This window comes from Mus caroli, chromosome 12 (assembly GCF_900094665.2).
Source record: "Mus caroli chromosome 12, CAROLI_EIJ_v1.1, whole genome shotgun sequence".
Classification (NCBI taxonomy): Eukaryota; Metazoa; Chordata; class Mammalia; order Rodentia; family Muridae; genus Mus; species Mus caroli.
This window is the reverse complement of record NC_034581.1, coordinates 112,895,980-112,918,735: the sequence shown is the minus strand read 5'-3', so window position 1 is coordinate 112,918,735 and position 22,756 is coordinate 112,895,980. Positions and strand designations below refer to the sequence as shown.

The window sequence follows — 22,756 nt, the reverse complement described above, 5'->3', positions numbered from 1 at the left end:
CTTTCTTCTTCCCAGTTCCTGCTGTTCAAGCCTCTTTCCATCCAAATCTCAACACTGGATGCTCCCAACATCCAGGCCCTGTTCCCTAGGATCCACACTTCTGCTCACAATGGTCAAATGCCACTTAGGCGACCCGCTTTGAAGTATGACTTATCTGGTATTGTCCACCCGCTTACCTTGGGGTCACTGCTGATCTGATGGTCATGTTTTGCAACTTTTTTTTGCCGCCTAGGGTCTGATTTTCATGAAGGATCATGGCAGGGACAAAATCATTAGCATTATACAGGAAATATGTGAAAGCTGCTTAAACTGAGAACCCTTAGAAAAGCTGTTGGCTTTTTATTGTGGGGTAACTGCAAACGAGAATGCAGACCCAGCCCCTATAGCATGCCCCCATGAGTGCGCATCCCTCAGATATGGGAGAACTGCAAACGAGGATGCATACCCAGCCCCTGTAGCATGTCCCCCATGAGTGCACATCCCTCAGATATGGGAGAACTGCAAACGAGGATGCAGAATGAGACACTTCTCTGCACCTATGTCTCGGCAGCCTGGCATCACTCTCATGTCTGTAAAGAAGATGGACAGCATGTTGGAGCATGGGCTTTCAAAATTTAAACCTTGAGTAATGTAATAGAAAAAAATGGAGAAGGTGAAATATGGTAGGCAGTCTAAGACAGATGCTGAACATATGTGTGTGGAAAAGGATAATGTCTTACTTACTATACGTTTCCGGTCTATGTTCACTACCATCTATAAGTCTCAGAATGGGTCTTCAAGGAAGGCATTTTCCCGTGCTCAACAGGTAGAGGAAAAGCTTTGTTATTAAGGGTAAGGACCCTCTCCTAGAAGGTAGAGCTTGCCTGTGAGTAAGTCATAGAACTAACTAGATCTGGAGCCCACCTGAGAGAGCTCAGACAGTGGGCATTGTATGTCACTCATGAGAAGGAGGTAGCAACTTCCTTTATTTATCTCATAAAGGGAATCCCAGGGGAAATGTGTTTTAGAAACAAACAGCCCCCGATTGCATTTGCAGCATCTGCTCCCGTTTTACAGGTCTCTTCTCATCCATTCTGAGAGAGCAGGCAAATCTCACACATGATGGGCCAACCTGGATAGTCCTGGATGGGGATATTGACCCCCTGTGGATCGAGTCCCTGAACACAGTGATGGATGATAACAAGGTGAAAGACACTGTAGTGCCTCTCCTTGGCGCTACATCCAAGGGCTGTTCAGCTGCTGATATCCACAATCTCCTATCTCCTCAATGCACTATTTCATATGTAGTCACTGTTTTGATGAGTGATATTTTCTTCTTAGTTAAACAAATGGGGGTGGGGGGCGGGGGAGAGGGCTGGAGAGATGACACAACACTGACTGCTCTTCCAGAAGTCCTGAGTTCAATTCCCAGCAACCACATTGTGCCTCACAACCATCTATAATGAGATCTGATGCACTCTTCTAGTGTGTGTCTGAAGACAGCTGCAGTGTACTCATATAAATAAAAATAAATAAATCTTTTTAAAAATTGGGAGAAATGTTTCCCTTACCTCTGAATTGAATCACCATTCATAAAATTTAGGTACATAGATAAGAATTCAATTTATGTGCCTTATTGTTTTCTAAGAGGCAGGCGTTAAATTCTTATATCTTATGTGATCTGATTAAATATTGATATTGAGACAACAAAAGAATGAGTTTGTACCGTGTGACCACTGATGAAACCTGGCAATGCAAATTAAGTTGTTCCTATGGCTACAGATTGTGTTTAAATGCTTTGTCAAGCATGCCGTGTGGTTGTCCTGGGAACAGCAGAGACAAGAGGTCCCGTGTGATACCAAAAAGGCAATCCGAGACCTGTTGTTGGGGCAGGGTGAGAGTTCAGGAGCCAATACTACTCCCAGGTAGCAGCAGTAGCCACTGCTTTCTGAATGAAGACAATGCTTCTCAGAAAACAGAGGTTGGAGCCTGCATACCTATATGAGAGAGGACAGGACACTGGCTAACTGCAGTGGTGCACATTCCTAGTTGTGGAATACAGGTCTTTTTTTTTTTTTAATTTAGATGTCAAAGGTGTTATTTACTTTTTAAATTTTTTTATTAGATATTTTCTTCATTTACATTTCAAATGCTATCCCAAAAGTCCCCTATGTCCTCCCTCCGCCCTGCTCCCCTACCCACTCACTCCCACATCTTGGCTCTGCCATTCCCCTGAACTGGGGCATATAAAGTTTGCTAGACCAAAGGACCTCTCTTCCCAATGATGGCCGACTAGGCCATCTTCTGCTACATATGCAGCTAGAGACACGAGCTCAGGGGGTACTGGTTAGTTTATATTGTTATTCCACTGAAGGGGTTGCAGACCCCTTCAGCTCCTTGGGTACTTTCTCTAGCTCCTCCATTGGGAGCCCTGTGTTCCATCCTATAGATGACTGTAAGCATCCACTTCTGTATTTACCAGGCACTGGCAAAGCCTCACAAGAGACAGCTATATCAGGATTCTTTCAGCAAAATCTTACTGGCATATACAATAGTGTCTGCGTTTGGTGGCTGATTATGGGATGGACCGCCGGGTGGGGCAGTCTCTGGATGGTCCACCCTTTCGTGTTAGCTCCAAACTTTGTCTCTGCAACTCCTTCCATGGATATTTTATTTCCTATTCTAGGGAGAAATGAAGTATTCACGTGTTGGTCTTCCTTCTTGATTTTCTTGTGTCTTGGAAATTGTATCTTGGGTATTCTAGATTTCTGGGCTAATATCCACTTATCAGTGAGTGCATATCAAGTGACTTCTTTTGTGATTGGGTTACCTCACTAAGGATGATATCCTCCAGATACATTCATTTGCCCAAGAATTTCATAAATTCATTGTTTTTAATAGCTGAGTAGTACTTCATTGTGTAAATGTACCACATTTTCTGTATCCATAGATGTTCCTCTGTTGAGGGACATCTGGGTTCTTTCCAGCTTCTGGCTATTATAAATAGGGATGCTATGGGTATAGTGGAGCATGTGTCCTTATTACCAGTTGGAATTCAGGTCTTATGGTAGTCCACTTACATTTGGGCTAGTAACAGTTCCTATGGCTACTGGAGGCCCGGCCCTCATGAGTCTGTAAGGCAATTTTATTCCCTAAGGATTCAGCCAGAGTGCCTCCACATGGGCTCAGATATGAATTCAGGTGAGTCTACCTATGGCTGTCCTAGTTGTGATGGGCATCACTAGTAGGAGCATCATTCATTGTGATGGTCTGTTTGCTGTACTGGCTCCTGGTGGTAGCACTCCTCTGGTAACCACCAACCACATGCTGCTCATTGTAGGTGCTGACCCTCGCCAGCAATGAACGAGTGGCCCTCAAACCTTCCATGAGGCTTCTGTTCGAGACCCATCACCTGCGGACAGCCACACCAGCCACGGTCTCCAGAGCTGGCATTTTGTATGTGAACCCGCAGGATCTGGGCTGGAATCCGTGAGCATTTCTTCTTTTCTTACATGTTTTTGTCATGAAGATGTATGTGGCATCAACGTTGCTGTATCACTATTGGTGAGGGCAAAGCTGGGTGGCAGAGAGCGTGTTGATTCTGTTGTTCCATCCCCACCATCTGCTCACAGCACTAAGAAGTCATCCTTGCCTAAGTTCCTGGCAGCCTTCTTCCTGATCGTGGCTCCTGAGCTAGAGCACTCTGGGTGGCTTATAGAGATAGAGGTGTATTTACTCTTAATGTCTACAGAGTCAGTTTATACACTTGGTTGGGCTTACCCATTTGTCTCTTGATGGACATGTAGGCTGCCTCTGCCTTTCAGCCATTGTGAACCGATTCTGTGAATAAGGCATACAGATACACAAGTTACTCTTCCAGTATCAGTCTCAGGCCCTTTGTGATAACCCCAGGATTACCAGATCAGATGCTAATACAGCTTTTGACCCTTAAGGACTCACTACCATGTTTAACTAGAGTGACCGTATCATGTTACCTTCCTCCCAGTACTACACGAGAGGATGCTGTGGACCCTATAGGGCATTCCACATCCTTAATTTTCCTCACTGCCTTTTTTCTAGGGTCCTCACTGAGTGGTATGTGTCAGGGTCTCTCTGAGTCACCATTTATGTTTTTTTGGTGGCTCTACCATAGGGCATGTCTTCGTGTGTGTGTGTGTTGTTTGTATGCCTATGTTCACTCCTTAATCAGCTGTTCTACCATTTTATTTATTTATTTTAATCTCAGTTAAAAGGACTTGAAGAAGATATTACTAATGTAATACTCATTGCATTAATTTAAAGGTAATTTAGCACCCAGGTGTCTAAGTCATTTTTACTTACATATTGCCTTGATCACATACTTTGAAAATAATTGACAGTATGTGTTGAATAAACAAACAAATAATAGCTTACATGAAGCTCTTAGACAAATCATTACATGAGTACTTGCATGTCTGTGTATGAAATATGTACATGTATTTGAACAATGGAAAGGCTTCCTTCAGAGCAAGGGTTTTGTATCTCAGTTGCTGTGTGGTTATGTGTCCCCCACCATGTTCTGCATAGTAGGAACCTCTGAGCTGAGCAGGTAACCATCTGCTTCTGCATCAGATGCCCTCCATCAACCCTGTCCCCAGCCTCTTCATGGTGTCTCTGCCCCAGACGCTGTTCCATGTGACCACATAGCTGAGCTCCCTGCCCTCTGGCTTCTGTTCCCTTTGGCTCATGAAGAACCTTGGCAGGAAATGAGAGGAAGAGATGAGAGCAAGCTCAGGCTACTTCTTTTCCTGATCCCTCCCCTCCATAGTCATGTCAGGATGGCTGTGGATCTCAGCTCAGGGCAGTAGGTCTTCTGTGATTCTCCTGGACCTGCCTTTCTCCAGGTCCTGCCAGTCATCCATTCTCACGTCCCAGCATTCCTTGCTTTCTCCCTGTACTAGGAAGTATCCCCCACTGTAGCAAATCCCTGAGACTTTCTGCGTTTTTAAAAGAGAGAAAGCTGATGTGGTATCCAGCAGCAGAGATCGAGTCTCTCATTATTTGGACCCTGTGTTAGGGGCCTGTGATGTGGCAATGCATTGTGGTAGAACATAGCTGTTCCCCTTGTGACCAAGATATCACAGAGAGAACAAAAGAGACACTGGTCTCCACAGTCATTTTTAAAGACACACCCATAGTGACCTTACACTTCTGCACCTCATATTTGACAGGTGCCACCACCTTAAATTAGCACTGCATGTTAAGGATGAAGCCTTTAACAGCAAAGTCTTTGGGAATTCTCTAAACCGATGCCTTGTCACTCTTAGCTTTCTCTCTGCCCTGCTGTAGCTTTTGTGGGCGGTCCTTCCAATCATCCTCCCCTGACTATACTTTGAAAGTGACCTCTGCCCCCTCCCAGAGGCTGCCTGTTGCTCTTCCTGTGTCTGATGCTCACAAGGAAGAACCACGGCCAGGTCTGTGTGTTTTAATAAAGTTTCGATGCATTTGTCTGAGGGAGTTTTCAGCCTCTACAGAGAAAAGCTGCTCTTGGGCTAGCATCTTTCCTTATGCAGGATTCTGTTCCTGGGGCATTTCTGTTGGATAGAACTGATCCTGACCGTCTACTTCCCCACCCCCCCAGAGCAGGGTCTCCACCATGCAGCAGGCAACATTCCCTTCCTTTTGGGATCCCTCATCTGTCCCATTGTGTTCTGATGGCTCCCAAGCCTTTTTGTCCTTCAGTCTCAGTCACATCTTAAGGCAGTAAGTACTTCTGATAGCTCAAAATGGCTGTCTACTTAAAGAAGGACTGCTATTTAAAGTCCCAGGTAGCTTCAATAGCCATCCAGTTTGTATCCAGTTTCACTGCCTACTCTTTCCAGTTAAGTTTCTGTGTGTGCAAGTTTGTGTCCCGGATAAATGTGTCAGTTTTAATTTTCATGTGAATGACCAAGGCCCCAGCTGAGACATTTCCAGAATAAGGGGGTCTTCTCTAAGGGGATTTTACTTTTCCACTTGCTGTTGCCATAGTCTTTCAGCTATCTCAGGATCCGAGTGCTTCTTTGTACTTTGTAATTATTAGATAGCTCACTACCTATTGTAATACCATAATATGGCATATATATATATATACATGTGTGTGTGTAATTTATTCAATATCCCTCACATTCTGAAATCAATATGCTTATAGTTCTGAAGCAGTTCTTTCAAAAGTGTCAGTTTTCTGCAACTGTTTGTTTCCAAGTGTTCAAAACTACAGAATTGGGGGCATACTGTGGACTACAGTCACAAAACCCTGTTCCTAAGGACTTACCCTATCATGTGTCCACCTTTCTTTAGCCTCTTGCTGACACGAACACACTTGCACACATACATAGAGGCATGTTATCTTTCAGTTTTTGCAGAAATCCTTGAATGTAAGTTGGAGACATTAAAACATTTCATCTGTGAGTACTTAAGCACGTGTCCTCTAAGAACTAGAGTACTCTCTTCTATAAATTCCTCTTTCTATATAATAATAAGAACTGGAGTATTCTCTTCTTTATAATTCACATATCTACAAAATCTGTTTTGGATATTGCAATGTATTTTTTTTTAATCTTGCCAGTTACAGATTTCATTTGTACCTTTACAAAAATTCACCTTCAGAACAAGATTATATTTCTTTAGTTCTGTAGTCCCCATTTGTCTAGACATTCAGCCAACTTGTTCATTCATGACATCTATAATTCTGGAGAGAAAAATCTCAGGCCCCTCAGAGGATGCCCCATTGGTGGTTTGTGAGTGATTTCCTCATCCATTCATTCTTTCTACATAGTTTTCTGTCGAGAACCTTTTTCTTGCATCTGCTTTCCTTCCTACTTCCCTCTTCTTATTCTTCCCTATGTTCCTTGTCATTGTCTATCCTTTTAGTCATGGCTTCTCGTAGTTCAGTGGGTTATATATAACTACTTATCAAGATTTATTTGTTTTCTTAGATAGTCGTGGATGTCACTAGGAGGAACCCCTCCCTTTAATTTATCTCTTCTGTATTCTTATCTTTCCAAGTATTTGGGCACCTGGATGTCTAGTTTGTTTCAGAGTTTCCTTACTTGAAATATATAAATCAGCCATTTCTCCAAATAGCCAGAGGAGTATTTTTAGTATAAGCAGTTATATTCACAATCCAGACTTGGTCCCCTGTATTTGTTGTTTCTGAGAGACCATTGTTTATAATTATATGCCCCGTGGTAATGGTCCTTTCCTGCTGCCCATCTTAAAGTCTGTAGTATCGTTTGTGACAGGGGAGGAATTGCAAACAGATACACATCTGTTCCTTAGGTTTTTTCCACATCTACATATATTGGTTCAGAGCTCTAAATTTTCTCTGTTAGTGTCAGCTTTTATTCCAAACTATATAGATTCAGCAATAATTTCTACATGAAATTTTCAACTGTCCATATTTGTTGATAGAAACTTTTAACCCCTTTGTTGTGTGATGACACTGAGCTATAAGAGATGTCATTATTGGCCATCTTTCTGGCAGATTCCCCACTGATCACTTGGCTTGTTTTGGTCAAGCTTGCTTCTCTTTGGAGTAGCTGCTATTCATGGAGACAATGGGGCCACAGCATCACTTGCCAGTGGGCCTTGTATGTTTCCAGAGGAAGTTCTAGCTGCTACTCGTGCAACTCAACAAAGAGCTTTCACCTGCCCCATAAATGAAAAGCCCACTTTGGGGCTCTTTCAGTACCTGCTGTGCCTAGTGATCTTTGTAGGGGCCTCCTGTTTCCCAACTCATATAAAAACACTGTGTAGGAAAGTTGAGTGTGGGCTGTTCACTGGGGACCTACATGACAATTCTTATACTCAACTGAAGAAATTGAGGAGATGCACAGAGAGACAGAGGCAGGATCTGAGCCCAGGATTCCAATGCCACCAACTCTGTGATGGGTAGGAAGTCATTAAATGCTGACATCAGTTCTTCAGGCACATACATTTGTTTAATGCCCACAACCACAGGAACTCCATAGCATCACTGTTTTTATTTATACAACTTGTGATGTTAGCCAAAAGCCAAGGAGCGATCATCTCCATTTAAAGGTGGAAAACCAGTGCAGAGTTATGTCACCTTCCTCAGGGTGACCTGGTTAAAAAGTAAGGGAACTGAGATGCAGAGCCAGGGTAGCCCAGGCTCAGACTTCTTGTCTCCTTGAACGCAACTCCTCCTACTATAAGTTCTGGATACAGCGATTCCCTACTGAGGCTGGCAAGATGGCTCTCAGGTAAAAGGTGCTTGCTGCCAAGTCTGATAACTTGAGTTTGATCCGTGGGTCCCACATGATAGTAGGAACGATTAAACGTGTGCAAATTGTCTCTTGACCAAACCATTTGAGCCATGGTATATAGCTATCTCCTAGCCTTCCCACATACTAAATACCTAAATAAAAATAGCTGAAATTCCACTCTTGTTGTACAGCCACAGAATCAGTCACTGAATACAGATGTGGTCTTACTGCCTTTGTTTAACCACCCTGTCACACTGCTTTCATATAAGTGGACTCCTACAAAAAAAAAAATCTGATAGCTGTCATTCCTTAAACCAAACCACAGAATAATGATGGTGGCTCTTCTGTGAAGTCTGAAAGCACAGGAAGGCTTTGCTAAAACCTGCATCTTCCCTTCATTTATACCATATTCAAAATGCAGAATCTGATTTGCCTCTACAACAAGGTCTGGCTGTAATCAGTCTGTGGCAGCACTGTTCATGTGCAGGCTGCTAAATGTCTTTATTACCACTGCTTCCTACTCAAGTACAACTTCCTGAATGATTCTTTTTCATTTGGCATCTCTTAGTTGCACCCCAGAGGCCACTAGGGATGCCATCACGACATTGGTAAGCAGTTTACTAAAACGACAGCAATGTTAACATGTTATAAGCTTGAGGCAGCTATATCTATATATCATATAAATGTCAATATATCAAGGCATGGCATACCACTTCTATTCCTTGACTGTGAACACATTATCCCTTTCAGGTTAGTGTTAGAAAGTCCAGTAAAAAAGCAGGGTGAAGTAGCCCCTATGGAATGTTCACCTTTTTATTTATAACTGATTTCTCATTACTAAATAATTGATGCCAAGATTAATCAAGAAAAGCACCAAGCTGTTTTCATAAATAAAGCCTCCGCCATGAACAGAGTCTGCTCATTTGGGAAATGACATAGTGCACTTCCCTCTAAATGCAAAGTAATGGCCTACTTAGGCACGATTATGTTTGCCTTCTAAGAGCTATTAGGAGTTTCTTTTACATTCTTTTCATTAGAGTGAAAATGGCCATTAAAACAAGTCTTTAAAGGGCCATTTAAAAATATTTTCCATTTGAGAAGTCGAGTGAACCACTCAACATGTCCATGGAGTGCTGCACCAAGCTGTGTGGAAGGGGGAGCTTCGAACCCAGTGGCATCCTGCTTTTCAAGCCTCTTGTTCGGTAAAAGCTTTTCAATGTTCCTTTCAGGTATGTGGCCAGTTGGATAGACAGAAGACGGCATCAATCAGAAAAGGCCAATTTAACTATTCTTTTTGATAAATACATTCCCGTGTGCTTGGAGAAGCTAAGAACGAGCTTTAAAGCCATCACTTCGGTTCCAGAGAGCAGCCTGGTGCAGGTTTGTGTTCAGCCCCAACAATCAATTTTCTATGCCTGGGAAAGTCTGAATACCATACATTTTGCTTGCTTAAGAAGATGGGGGAAGGTGCTGGTAGGATTGCTCCAGGTATGCTCCTGGCATAAAAGATAGTGATTTAAGTTCCGCCCCTGGGACCCACATGATGGAAAGAAAGAACCAACTTCTACAAAGTATCCTCTGACCAGGACACCCTGTATCCATACATGTACACACATGCACATGCATTTCCCCCATAAATACACATACATAATTTTTAAAAAAGATTTTCAGAATTTTTAAGTTGTTTTCATCCTCTTGCTATAGTCCTTCAGTCCCCAGAACTCTGTGAGGACCCCAAACAGTGTAAACTCTTCACTTCTCCCCCTCCCAGATATTTACATAGCTCTAGCACTCAGTCCTAAGTGCCAACTATGTGTCTGTAGAATCGTTGTGTTATTGTACACTGGGACAGAATTAGAAGAAAAGAAGTTGCTACAGCTTATTTATTTTTCTAGCTATCACTGTAAGCACAATGTCTGGCAGAAACGAGATGGAAAACTCATTTTGACTCATAATTGTCAGAGGGTTTCAGTCCTTCATGGTGAAAAAGGCCAGGTTGTAAGAACAGTGAGGTCTGTTCACACCGTGGTAGACTGGGAAGCAGAGATCACTGGAACCAGAGCTGGGTCATAACCTTCAACAGTCTGCCCCTAGTGATCTACACACACCAGCTAGCCACCCCCTAAAAGTCTGTCTGTCTGTCTCCCCCTCTCTGTGTGTATATATATATATATATATATATATATATATATATATATACATATATATGTATATATATACACATGCATACATACATACAAATATACGTACATATATATGTATATATATGTAAACACACACACTCACACACATATTACAACCATTTGAAAGACAAGCACTTGAAACATTTCAGATTCAAACCATAACACCTGCCTAGAGAAGATGCTCCACCTGTTGTTGAAGCTCCATGTGTCTTTGAATCAGATAAGTAGGCGGAAGTGCAGGTGCTTGATCAATAAAAATAAAGCATCTGATTGTTAACACACATTCCTGAACTCACACCTGTCAGTGTGAGTGAGTGAAGAATCTGTGATGGGAGAGATGGCTACTAGCTACTACCAGTAAAAGACAGGATGGACTTATTATGGAAGTGATTGGGAGTTATTCACAACACAGAAGTGAAGGTCTTGGTGATGATGTAGCATGAAACTTCACTAAAGGTTCACAGCCCTCCAGAAACAAAATTAGTTTCTCTGAACTTTGTTGCCATCAAGTTACTATGTTACCAAGTTTGTTTGAAGCTGAATTACAATAGTCGGGTAGCATAGTAAGAAAGGAAAGTTCAGGTTTCTGGATAATTCACACACCAATTAAGTAAACGATAGTATTCAACAGTAATTATCCGAGGTATAATTTATTTCTGAAAGCAGGTCTGAATTTATTCATAATGAATTAATTATGTGGTTAGCCTAATTAGACTTCCTTGGGTGTAATGCTCGTGAAAAGCAGATTGCGCGTGTTCTTTCTCAAGTTGACTTGTGTATTTTTGTGATTCTCTGTGGTGTGAACTCTGCCATTCAGGAGTAGTGTGAAAACAGAGAGAAAGGAAGAATGAACGTGGCCTCTGCTCTCCCCTCTTCATTCTGTAGTGTTCGGGAAAGGCATTTAATTCTTAGCTCTTTTAAAGCCATTGTTCCTGACCAGTGTTTCCGGCAGTTTCTTAGAAGTACAGGAATTTAAGGCAAAATGAGCAGACAGGAGAACAGCCTTCAATGATTTTTCTCACACAGTCAACACTCTGCATCTCCCAGCATGTGGGATTCCCTTAAGTTTGGGGAAGTGTGTTAACTCTTGGAGATAACGTATAATTTTATTAGTTGCTTACATGGCATTAAGAAATGTTCTCAGTGGCTGCGGAATGGAGACCTATTGGTGGGTTACTGATGGTAGCCTACCGAGGCTCATCAGTCCTTTTCCAGTGGTTTTAAGCATTCCTTTAGAAACCATGGTTTCCCCTGAGATGTAGCAAAGCCGCAGAGATTCCCACTCTTTTTCTTGGTAAGAAATTGATCAGTTTTATTGTTATAGAAATAGGGAGATTTTAAATGGAACAGGTGTTTTTCCTATTTGAGTGAAAGACACTGGCCCCTCTTTCCTGGCTGAGAGAGAATGGTGCATACCTGCTGATGGTGGGGATAAAGCTGAATTCCTGTTGCCTCAGCCTGGAGCAAGAGGGTCTTAAAAGTGTTAGAGCCCATGACGATACCAATTACTGGGGATTGTTTTGTGCTGTAGGGAACTAGTCCAAAATAGGGATTATTTCTGTGGGAGAAGAGGGAAGGAAAGAGGATAGGAGAGAGGGAGAGAGAGAGTCTGGTTTACCTAGTAATTGATATTTGAGTAATTTTTTTCTAATCTTTTATTATTTCAAAGATTGAAATAACTTTTTCTTTTTCTTTTTTTGCACCTCTAACATCAACATCCCAGGGACACTCATTTTTCTGTCTCTAAATTTATCAAATCACTGAGTTTTGAATAATCTCTTATTAATGAGGTGGAATTTGGAAGAAAATTGACCCTTCTCCAGCATTTAAAACAAAACAAAGCAAATTGCCCTAAATTAACAGTGTTTTCTTTTTCCTCAGACTATTTGTACTCTTTTGGAGTGTTTGTTGACTCCCGAGAACATACCTCCTGACAGTCCTAAAGAGACCTATGAAGTCTATTTTGCCTTTGCTTGTGTCTGGACATTTGGAGGCACCCTACTACGGGATCAGGTATGCTGAAATGGGTTTCCAGTGATGGTTTTCCTGTGGGGAGGCTGAGTTTTAAAATGTGGCTTGACTTTTAGTTGTCACCTATCTCTATTGCCTGCCCTTCTTCTGAGCCTAGGAGTTCAGCACAGTGTCCCACACAGAGTGACAGTTTTTGTCACCCTTCAGAGCTCAGGTTCATTTCCACCAGAGTCACCTCTTGGTGCCATGCAACCTCTGTGCCTGAGCAATGCTTCTTCTCCTGACCATAGCCAAGTTTTCTGTTCCTCTGTGGTACCCACTCCTTCACAGTGACAGAGTCCTCCCTGGTTAAAACCTGGGAATGTCCTTCGTCTTGTACCTCACATGCTGTCAAAGCAGCTGCGTGGTCTGTCCTCTCTAAGACATCCCTACAACCTTGAATTGGGGCAGATCTTCATGCTGCCTTGAGGTAGCCTAAACTACTGCAGTATATTTCTCACAGTATTGGACAGTGCAGCTGGGCTCTCATGAAACCTCTTCCTCTGTTATACATGGCACCTCCTGTATCCTTTCACAGCAGAGAGAGCCTGTTTGCTCAGTGTTTCTCTCCTCATGAGGACTCCCACCTCTTCCTGAGGGTCCCGCCATGACTTCACTTAAACCTAAGCATCCCTCAAAGATGCTATTTCCAAATACCATTGTCATAGTTGTTATGCTTTCCACACATGATCTAGTAAAACGTAGTTATGGGACAAGATTCCAACAGCATCTAAGCATCCTTCCTCCAGTCAACCCACCACCAATCAGCTGGGAGTATATTTCCTGGGTTATCAACTGTGAGCCATACATAGTCAATGCTGGGGGTCATTGTCTCCCATAGCCTTTCTGCTTCAGGTACATCTGTCCCCTTGCATAGCAGTCTGGCATAGCTTTAAGGGTTTCTAATGTCTTACAGAAAACACTCGAAACACATCTTGTACAAGTACACACCCCACCCCACCTGCCCCACACACAAGCCACTGGGAGTTACCAAGTACCAGAGACAGGTGGTGCTCACTTCCAGCATCCACTAAGTACAGATCTTTCTGGTGTCATCTCTGTCACATTGCTTTAAGTTGTCCTCCGTGTGCAGAGAAAGCCAAACTTTGTTCCTTGGAGAGTCAAAGCACTAGTCCCAGGTCTCCTAGTAGCTACAGCATGGTTCTTACCTAAGCATGCAATTCTTCAAAGATCGTACTTCCCCAGTACCTCAGCATTTCTCTGGCCGTGGTACTCCAGTAAGGGCCCCTGACTTTTTCAGTTAAAATTGCATGCTATTGGCTAGCCTTTCAGCCTTCCCAGATGTCCCCAGTCATAAGTCAGGAATCCTTCTCAGAAGGCATACATCTGAGAGTGACCCACAAATTCCTCACTGGTGATGGAACCTCTGGGCCAGCTCTGTTTCTTGCCACCGAGTTAACAGAACACACACCTATAAATAAGCTGAGCCTCACAGATCATTTTCCATCTGTGTCACCTGCCAGATGTCCTTCTATGATCTCCAAGTGCTTCCCATGGAAGTGGCCAGTGCTGCTCTGAGTGAGCATTGAGGGCTAAGTCTGACGCTAATTCCTCTGGGAGTCCTGCCCCTGAGTGATGGGCAAATGTCCCATTTGCTTCCTTTACCTGCTCCATAACAACCACTTTATTATAGCATGTTGAGCAGTCAGAGATGTATCACAAAATCATTTTCATAATGGAATTTTTAGGCAAAGAAAAATTTGAAATAAAGGAGAAGCTCTGTGTATTTTGTTGAAGAGAATAGAGCCAGGTAAGGCATAGTCCAAATTATTTAAAGCTACATTAGCTTGGTTTCAGACCAAAGTTTGTAGGGAGATCAAATACCCCATGCTTCTGCTATGAAAATAGTTTCAATGAGGGTAACACCTTAGCACATTGATGCTGGTGGCAGGAACAGGGGCTCTGGCAGTTTGGAGGTGGAGAGAGGAGGGACTCTGAGAGTACTCACCCAACCCCGTATTATTCACAGTCTCCATCTGCCTGACTGCTCTTGAGGGCCCCGTACTAAAATGCACCATAACCAAAGGACATAGGGACATCAAATCAAGAACTGGAAAAATGGAAGTTGAGGGACTGGGGAGATAGCTCAGTGGTTAAGAGCACTGGCTGCTTTTCTAGAAGACCCTGGTTCAATTCATAGTACTCACATGGCAGGTCACAACTGTCTGTAACAGGGAATCTGACACACAAACATATAAACAGACAAAACACCAGTGTACACAAAGAAAAAGAATAAATACAGCTTTAAAAAACAAACAAACAAAAGATGGGCGTTGAAGTCTCATATGAGTACAAGATCGCCAAAGGCAATGAATACCCCCAGTGTTTTCAGATTACTCCCAAGGATAGAGGAGTCCCTACTACAGGCCACTGAATATATGAGCTCCTGGCACAGCTTTCCAAGGATATAGGAACTGATAGACTGACCATCTGAGGAAAAAGATCTCATTTTATGAAGGCATTGAGGACATTGGGGTCTCTGGGCCAGGCCACTGCTGATGTAGAGGTTGTGGACCAGGCCATCACTGGACAGGTACTGTCCCTCTTCCTCTATATCCTACATCCTAATCAAGCAGCAGACAGAGAGCTTATACATATTACTACATCAAACAACACCCCATTGTAGAAATGGAGTGCTACCCATGTCCTCCCTGGGGGACAGGAACTAATCGTTTTGAGGTCATCAGCCAGATTCTCAGCTCTGTCCTGTTGGAAACCAAGGCTAGAGTGTCTGTCCTCTATCCCTTTTTCCTGTATACTTCTGGGCCTAGATGCCATGATAGGCCAAGTTTTAAGAAGGCTTTTGATAGTGAGACAGAGATGCCAAAATGTTACTTATTAAAGTGAATACTTTTATTTTTATTTTATTTATTTATTTATTTATTTATTTATTTATTTATTATTATTATTATTTTTTTTTTTGGTTTTCTGAGACAGGGTTTCTCTGTGTAGCTGTGGCTGTCCTGGAACTCACTCTGTAGACCAGGCTGGCATCGAACTCAGAAATCAGCCTGCCTCTGCCTCCCAAGTCCTGGGATTAAAGGCTTTTTAAACTTTTTTTTAAATAGTGTTTTTCATTATCATCATTTATAAAAGAAAAAAATGTTAAGTGGCAAAAGGAACCAGAAGCTAGATAGGTAGGACAAAAGGTAGGACAGAACTTCCATCACATAATTTACCACCGCTACCACCCCATCCTGCTCTGCCCCTATCAGTTGGGGTGGGAATGGACTGCAGTGCTGGTCTCTACTGCCTGGTAGTACTTGGCACAGTACTTGGCACAGTGATTTGTACAGTGATTCATCCTTAGATTTGAATAATGAGGCGTGTTGTAAGGGTTTCTCAATCTCGTGTCAAGCCTGCTTTCTATCCCTCACGGCTATCTGCCACTTACTACATCCTATCTACACGGTGGTGTCACTGTTTGGAGCTCAGATCTCTAGTGATTTACTTAACCTGGTGAGTTCCTGTCTAGGAGTTTGGCACAGTGCCTCACAGACTACTCACTGAACAGAATTTGGAGGGGCTGTGTAGCTTTCCTAGGCTATGCTAAAAGGGTTCTTCGTTCTTCGTAGCTTTCTGATTATCAAGCCGACTTCAGTAGATGGTGGCATAAGGAAATGAAAGCAGTGAAGTTTCCATCCCAGGGAACCATCTTTGATTATTATCTGGACCACAAAACTAAAAAGTTTTTGCCTTGGACTGACAAGGTTCCCCAGTTCTCCATGGATGCTGATGCGCCCCTGAAGGTAGGTGTGGAGCCCAGCTCCAGAGTGCCTGTGAGGCTTAGGAGGAAAACAGCACAGTTCTTCTATTTTGCCAGAGGCACAGATCTTTGTGGTCTATGCTCTGGAAATGATACTTTTTCCTGGGAGGGATGCTTAGAGAGGAGGTTAATATTGCTGCAGACTTTTTGCCCTTTAGTTCAGCATAATCCCATGGGAACCACTTTCTTATATTTTCCTAGAAGCTGTACAAGCTTTGTAAAACCAGAGCAGAGTTTAATTAACTCAATAATCATATATATATAATATAACTATATATATGAATATATATAACTATTTATGACTATATAGTTATATATATGTATGTGTATATATATATATATATAAAATGTGTGAGTGTGTATGTGTGTGTGTATAAAATGTGTGAGTGAGTGTGTGTGTGTGTGTGTGTGTGTGTGTGCGTATAGTCACTTTTCACATAGAACTTCCTTCATTTACCACAAAGGGATGTGTTTGATCTTTCCAGTGCCAGTGTTCCACATTCTCCCTACAGCTAACGATTCCACACTAATCATTCTTCGTTGTTTCTCATTCTACATGGCCCATCCCCATCTCTCTGAGATTAGATTTTTTGAGTGTGTGACCAATTTCTCATTCGTCCTTAATATCGTTCTTTTTAATATATTTCTCATTTCGAATCACTTTAGAGCTGGCAGGAAGGGAGAGTTGGGCAGAATATGAGGTGTTAGGATGCTCACTACCATCTCTGCTGCATGTCTTGCCCAGACTACCTCAAACTTAGCTGCTCAGCAGTATTTTCTAGCTGGCAGAAACTGACAACCCACCAAACAATCCTGAAAACAAAAACTGCTATGAAAGCTTGGTGCAACTTATCAATCATATTCAAAAGAGGACAAGAAAAATCAATTTTAGTCAACAGATTTTATTGAACCGAAAAATCAATTTTCTTCTTGGGAAGTTTTATACTTACTTTACATACAGTGGCACCGAGTGTGGCTGTCTACCAGCAGCCTCTTTTTATGTTGGAGCAGGACCAGGGGAAATCGAGATCTTTTCTGAATAATTTAGATCTAGGAACTAATTTATTCTTGTGTGTGTTTGTGTGTGTGCATGTGTCTATGTGTTCATGTTGTGTGACTGTGTGATGTGGGTATGTGTGCCTATGTATGACTACACTTGCACCTGGACATGTGAGAATTCAGAAGTTGACACAGTATCTGCCTCAATCACTTCTCCACCTTTTAAAATTTTATCATTGAAACTATAGCTCACCATTGGTAAGACAACCTGGCAGGGAAGCCCCAGGGCTGATTTCCCAGTGCTGGGATTAAAGGCACTATGGTGCCTGAATTTTTATGTGGGTACTACTGACTCAAACCCAGATCTTCATGCTTACATGGCCCACATTTAACCAGCAAAGCCATCTCCCTATCTGCAGTTAACGAACATTCTTTACAGGAACCTAGTCATTAGGCCCCATTTAATATGTGGAGAAACAGAACTGGGAAATGTCTCTACAGTGATTTTGGTAGTGAGTGTAAGATGACCAGTGATTCTCATTTGTCTAGGATTGAAAGCATTTCCCAAATGTTAAACTGTTAACCTTTTTTAAACTGGGAGAGTTGGTCAGCTGGTACAAGCACAGTGACCTATCCGTCTGACTTCTAAGTCCATGCTCTGAAGAGCTGTTTGTGTTAGGAACTTATTCTAAGCTCAGTCTCCACAGGGTGGATTTGAATGAAGCCTCTGTACTCAGTTGCTAGCTGTGACACCTCCCAAGTTTTTCCTCTGAGGAGGAAAAAGCAACAGACACATCTCATGGGTTGACTATGGATGTCCGGGTTGTATGATGTGTGTACGTGCTTAATGCAGGCCACCTGGCTCTGTAAGTGTTCACTCCTGGTATTCTTCATATGTGAAGAAAAGAACTGACAGACAAAGAAAAATCTGGTGATGGCAACCGTGGATGAGAAAGGAAAGCAGTATCTTGTATGTTTAGAAGTCTAGTGTTATTTAATAGCACAGAACACAATATGGTCTTCAGGAGATGCTAGGTTTCACTGTTACAAAGGAAGTTGGGGAATAAATGGTCATCTCAAGACAATGGCCTGGAGTGACCCACAGAATACTCCATTTGGATGAGTATTTGGATCAGCACTAACCCAAGTAAGGAGGAACTGTATCTGTTATGATTATATGTTTTTTTGTTTTTTGGTTTTTGTTTTTTGTTTTTTGTTTTTTTTTTTTGGTTTTTCGAGACAGGGTTTCTCTGTATAGTTCTGGCTGTCCTGGAACTCACTNTGTAGACCAGGCTGGCCTCGAACTCAGAAATCCGCCTGCCTCTGCCTCCCGAGTGCTGGGATTAAAGGCATGTGCCACCACGCCCAGCTTATATGTGTTTTTTTAATGTCAAAAATCAACCCTGTAAGTGGGGTTGTGTGTGTGTGTGTGTGTGTTTGTGCATGTGCTTGTGTCTGTATGTATGTGTCTGGGCATGTATCCATGTGTCTGTGTGTATGTTTATTTGTATTATGTTTACCACTTTTACATATGACCACCAAGAAATGCACCAAAATAGAAGCTATATTTCAATTGTGCAGAATTCAGTCTCTATGTCTCTCTTTTGTCTGAATATTTTATTTTGTTCTATATTTTCTGAGCCTGTTTTTCCTGCCCCCTCTCTCCTCTCTCTCTCCTCCTCCTCCTCCTCCTCCTCCTTCTCTCCTTTCTCTCTCTCTCTCTCTCTCTCTCTTTCTCTCTCTCTCTCTCTCTCTCTCTCTCTCTCTGTGTGTGTGCATGTGCACGTGCACAATGCATGCGACTTTGTGGAATCATCTCTCTCTGCCTTTGACTGTTGAAGACTAACCTCAGGTTGCCAGGCTGGCGCAGTCGGTGACTTTTTCTGCTAAGCCATTTTGCCAGCAAGTCTGAGCCTAATTTTTCACTCATTGTATTTTATTCTCATAGATGATCTTTAAACACCTGTGGAAAATAATGGTACAGTAATAAATAAATATTAATAAACTGCCAAATTTTAGAGTATAAGAATGGAAGTTTAATTTCTTAACATTGCAGTATGTGACAGTTTCAGATACACTTGGATCTGTAAATACTCTACTGGGGTCTCCTTGCACTGAACCCTTGTGCATGGACTGTGCCATTTGGGCCAAAATACTGTTCCACATTTAGTTCACTTCTTACTGGCTGGTCAGCTTCCAAAGAGGGCCTGATACTGCGTATCAAGTCCACTGTGTTCTCTCTGAGACCTAAGACTGCTGGTGGAAGGAAGGGGCTCTGGGAAACAGAAACAGACCAGAGAGTAAGTCCTCACCTTGAAACTATGTATCAGTTGCCTTTGCTACAGCCCTTGATGTCACCGCCCAGCTGCCCTCCCGGAAGCTGTGATGTCTTTACCGCTCAATCTTTTCTGCCGGACATGAACTTGTACAGAGAGCTCCTTGGGTCTTAATTAAAAATTGACTGTTGAGTCAGCTCTGAAGCTTTGTAATACCTAGGCCTTTCTCTGACTTTTCTCCTGATTTTTTTTTTCTCCCAGACAGTTTTGGTACACACACCAGAGACAACTCGTCTTAGGTATTTTATTGAGTTGCTACTTGACAAAGGCAAACCGCTAATGCTGGTTGGAAATGCAGGAGTGGGGAAAACGGTCTTTTTGAGCAACACCCTGGCAAGTCTCTCTGAGAACTACATAGTGTCCTGTGTGCCTTTCAACTACTACACAACATCAACAGCCCTGCAGAGTAAGTTCCTCTTCTCCGTGTAGACAGAAGGGACACTTTGCTATGATCTACACCTCTGCTTAGATCTCTGGTGAATTTTTACTCAGCATCATCCTGGATAAACAGATTTTAACTATTGCTATGAGTTTGTTCTGTGTTTTGTTTTCAGACAAAGAATCACCATATATCCCAGGCTTCCCTGGAACTCCCGTCTCAGCCTCCTCAGTGCCAGGGTGACAGGCATGTGCCACCATTCCTGGCTAAGTTTGACCTTTATTTCACTCATGGTCTAGTTGGGTTATTACTTTATATACTAAAAATTTACATTCACAGTGATAATTATGTCACCTCTAAACCATTTAATTCCCTGTAATTAAATCATGGAACTGGCAATACATGGGTGCTAAAGAGGATCCTCTTGTTCCTCTTTCAAACAAGGAATTGATTCAGGGGAAAAAGTATATTAATGATGTGCCCAACTTTGAGTTATTAATTGCATTTTTCCATTACATTTATTTAGTGTGTGGGTGGTACACATGTTAAAGGCAAAGAACAACTTGCTGGGGTCAGTTCTATTTTTCCATTCTTTGGGACCCAGAGATCAAGCTCAGGGCAACAGGACTCGAACCCACTGAGCCATCTTAGTGACCTTGTCATTCAGTCACAGATCTACTTGTGCATGTGTGTGCCTGTCTATCTGTCTTTCTGTGAGTGTGTGTATCTGTCTCTCTGTGTGTCTATGTCTAAGAGATAGTGTAGAGATGTATATAGAAAGAGGCACAAGAGGCAATGGAACTAACCATCCAGCATCTGGAAACGTGGAACAGTTGTTTGCCAAAGGTGTTTATCTACTGTGCACTTCTTTGTTTATTTAACAAATGATGAATAACAATAAGTAATTTTCATCAGCAGGCTATAACAACATGTGTGTGCGCGCGCACCCATCCACCCACGCACACACATAGTCGTCCTTGTCCCCGAGTTATTTGCAGTCTTCAGAGTCAACATGATTAGATATTGTATCTTAGAAACACAGTACTCAGGACCCCTTCCAACCCTGACTCAGAGTCATCAGTAACACAGAGTCACAGACACAGGAAAAACATCACATCACACTTGGGTGGGTGACCTCTAGTTAACAGGAAGGAGATAAGTGGAGACCAAGTTTACAGACAGTTGCAGCCAGAGACATATCTCTAATGGGAAACCAGCAACATGACATAAACAAATGAGCATGAAAGAGGAAGAATTTGGGGGGAAATAAGTAAAGACAAGAATGTGACATCAGCCGGGCGTGGTGGCGCACGCCTTTAATCCCAGCACTCGGGAGGCAGAGGCAGGCGGATTTCTGAGTTCGAGGCCAGCCTGGTCTACAAAGTGAGCTCCAGGACAGCCAGAGCTATAAAGAGAAACCCTGTCTCGAAAAACCAAAAAAAAAAAAAAAAAAAAAAAGAATGTGACATCACATCAGCCATTTGTAGTCAAAATTATCTATCTATTTTTAGGAATTCTTGAAAAACCTCTAGAGAAAAAAGCTGGTCGTAACTATGGTCCAAAAGGAAATAAAAAACTGGTTTATTTCATTGATGATCTGAACATGCCTGAAGTGGATTCGTATGGCACTGTCCAGCCTCATGCGCTGCTTCGGCAGCATATTGACTATGGGCACTGGTAAGTAAGCCCCTGTGTTCTACTGCCTATTGAAACCTCATCCTTACAGTGGAGGGACATTTGAAAACAGAATTGTCCTGGATTGCTTCATCTTCCGGGAAAATTTTTTGTTTCTTCTATTGTAACCTTGTGCATGTGTATGTGTGTGTGCATGTGTGTGTGTGCATGTGTGTGTGTGTGTGTGTGTGTGTGCATGTTTGTACGTATATGTTTGTACAGATGTGTGCACATGTGGAGGCTGGAGATCTACACCAGATACCAGATCACCATCTTATTTTTTGACAAAAAGTACTTCGATGAACCTGGAGCTCCCTGGTTCTACACTAGTTGGGGCCAGAGATCCTCCTGTGTCAACTGCTATGAGTACTGCTGCAAACTGTCATGCCTGGCTCTTACTTGGACACTGGAGATCTAAAATCAGGTCTTCATGCTTGTGTGGCAAGAACCTTACTGACTGAGCCATCTTCCCAGCTCCCCTCTATATATCATATTGTCCTATCAAACAGAACAGTTTCCCTCCATATCTTTGCGAGATTGGGTTGAAAAGTAGCTGAGCAACATAGCAACTGTATAGAAATTAAGTCTCACTAAGTTATTGAAGAAAATCTTGGCTTTACCCTGTAGGCTGTGAATATTTGATCATATCTGGGCACTCTACTTTACTATCCATGACAGTAAACACAGGATGAGGGGTCCCCAGACCACCCACTAACCTTTACTATGAGAACAGCATGGTTTCCACCCATGGTAAGAGCCACATGAGAATCAATGACTAGTAATAGTTTATATTGACGTGTTAGAGCTTAGGCCTCCAACACATTCTGTCATCTTCCATTCTCTGAGGTACAGTTTTGATGTCCCTCAGATACGGTGCAGAAGGTCAAGCTTACAGAATCATTGTGAAGTTAAAGTATCTGTGACTAAATCCTTCACGAGCTGGTGGCTTGCTGTTTTGTCACCTCGTTTTTTTGGGATTTGAGGTTCTGCTTCCTATCCCGTAGGTACGATCGACATAAAATTATGCTCAAGGAAATCCGCAACTGCCAGTACGTAGCCTGCATGAATCCCATGGTGGGCAGCTTCACAGTCAACCCAAGGCTGCAGGTGGGTTTACACGACACTCTCCCCAGTGCCCTCGTATGTCATATTCAAAGCTGTAG

The 22,756-nt window shown here is 42.5% G+C and overlaps 1 protein-coding gene across 1 annotated transcript in view; it reads left to right on the top strand.

Moving 5' to 3' along the window:
* The window catches only part of Dnah11 (dynein axonemal heavy chain 11), a 309,803-nt gene that overhangs the window by 146,655 nt on the left and 140,392 nt on the right, over positions 1–22,756 (top strand). Inside the window, exons 41-48 of the mRNA XM_029484410.1 lie at positions 1,037–1,184; positions 3,320–3,468; positions 9,455–9,605; positions 12,290–12,421; positions 16,015–16,188; positions 19,742–19,946; positions 21,431–21,596; positions 22,598–22,700. Coding sequence (XP_029340270.1) covers positions 1,037–1,184; positions 3,320–3,468; positions 9,455–9,605; positions 12,290–12,421; positions 16,015–16,188; positions 19,742–19,946; positions 21,431–21,596; positions 22,598–22,700 — 1,228 coding nt within the window. The remainder of the gene's footprint in view (positions 1–1,036; positions 1,185–3,319; positions 3,469–9,454; positions 9,606–12,289; positions 12,422–16,014; positions 16,189–19,741; positions 19,947–21,430; positions 21,597–22,597; positions 22,701–22,756) is intronic.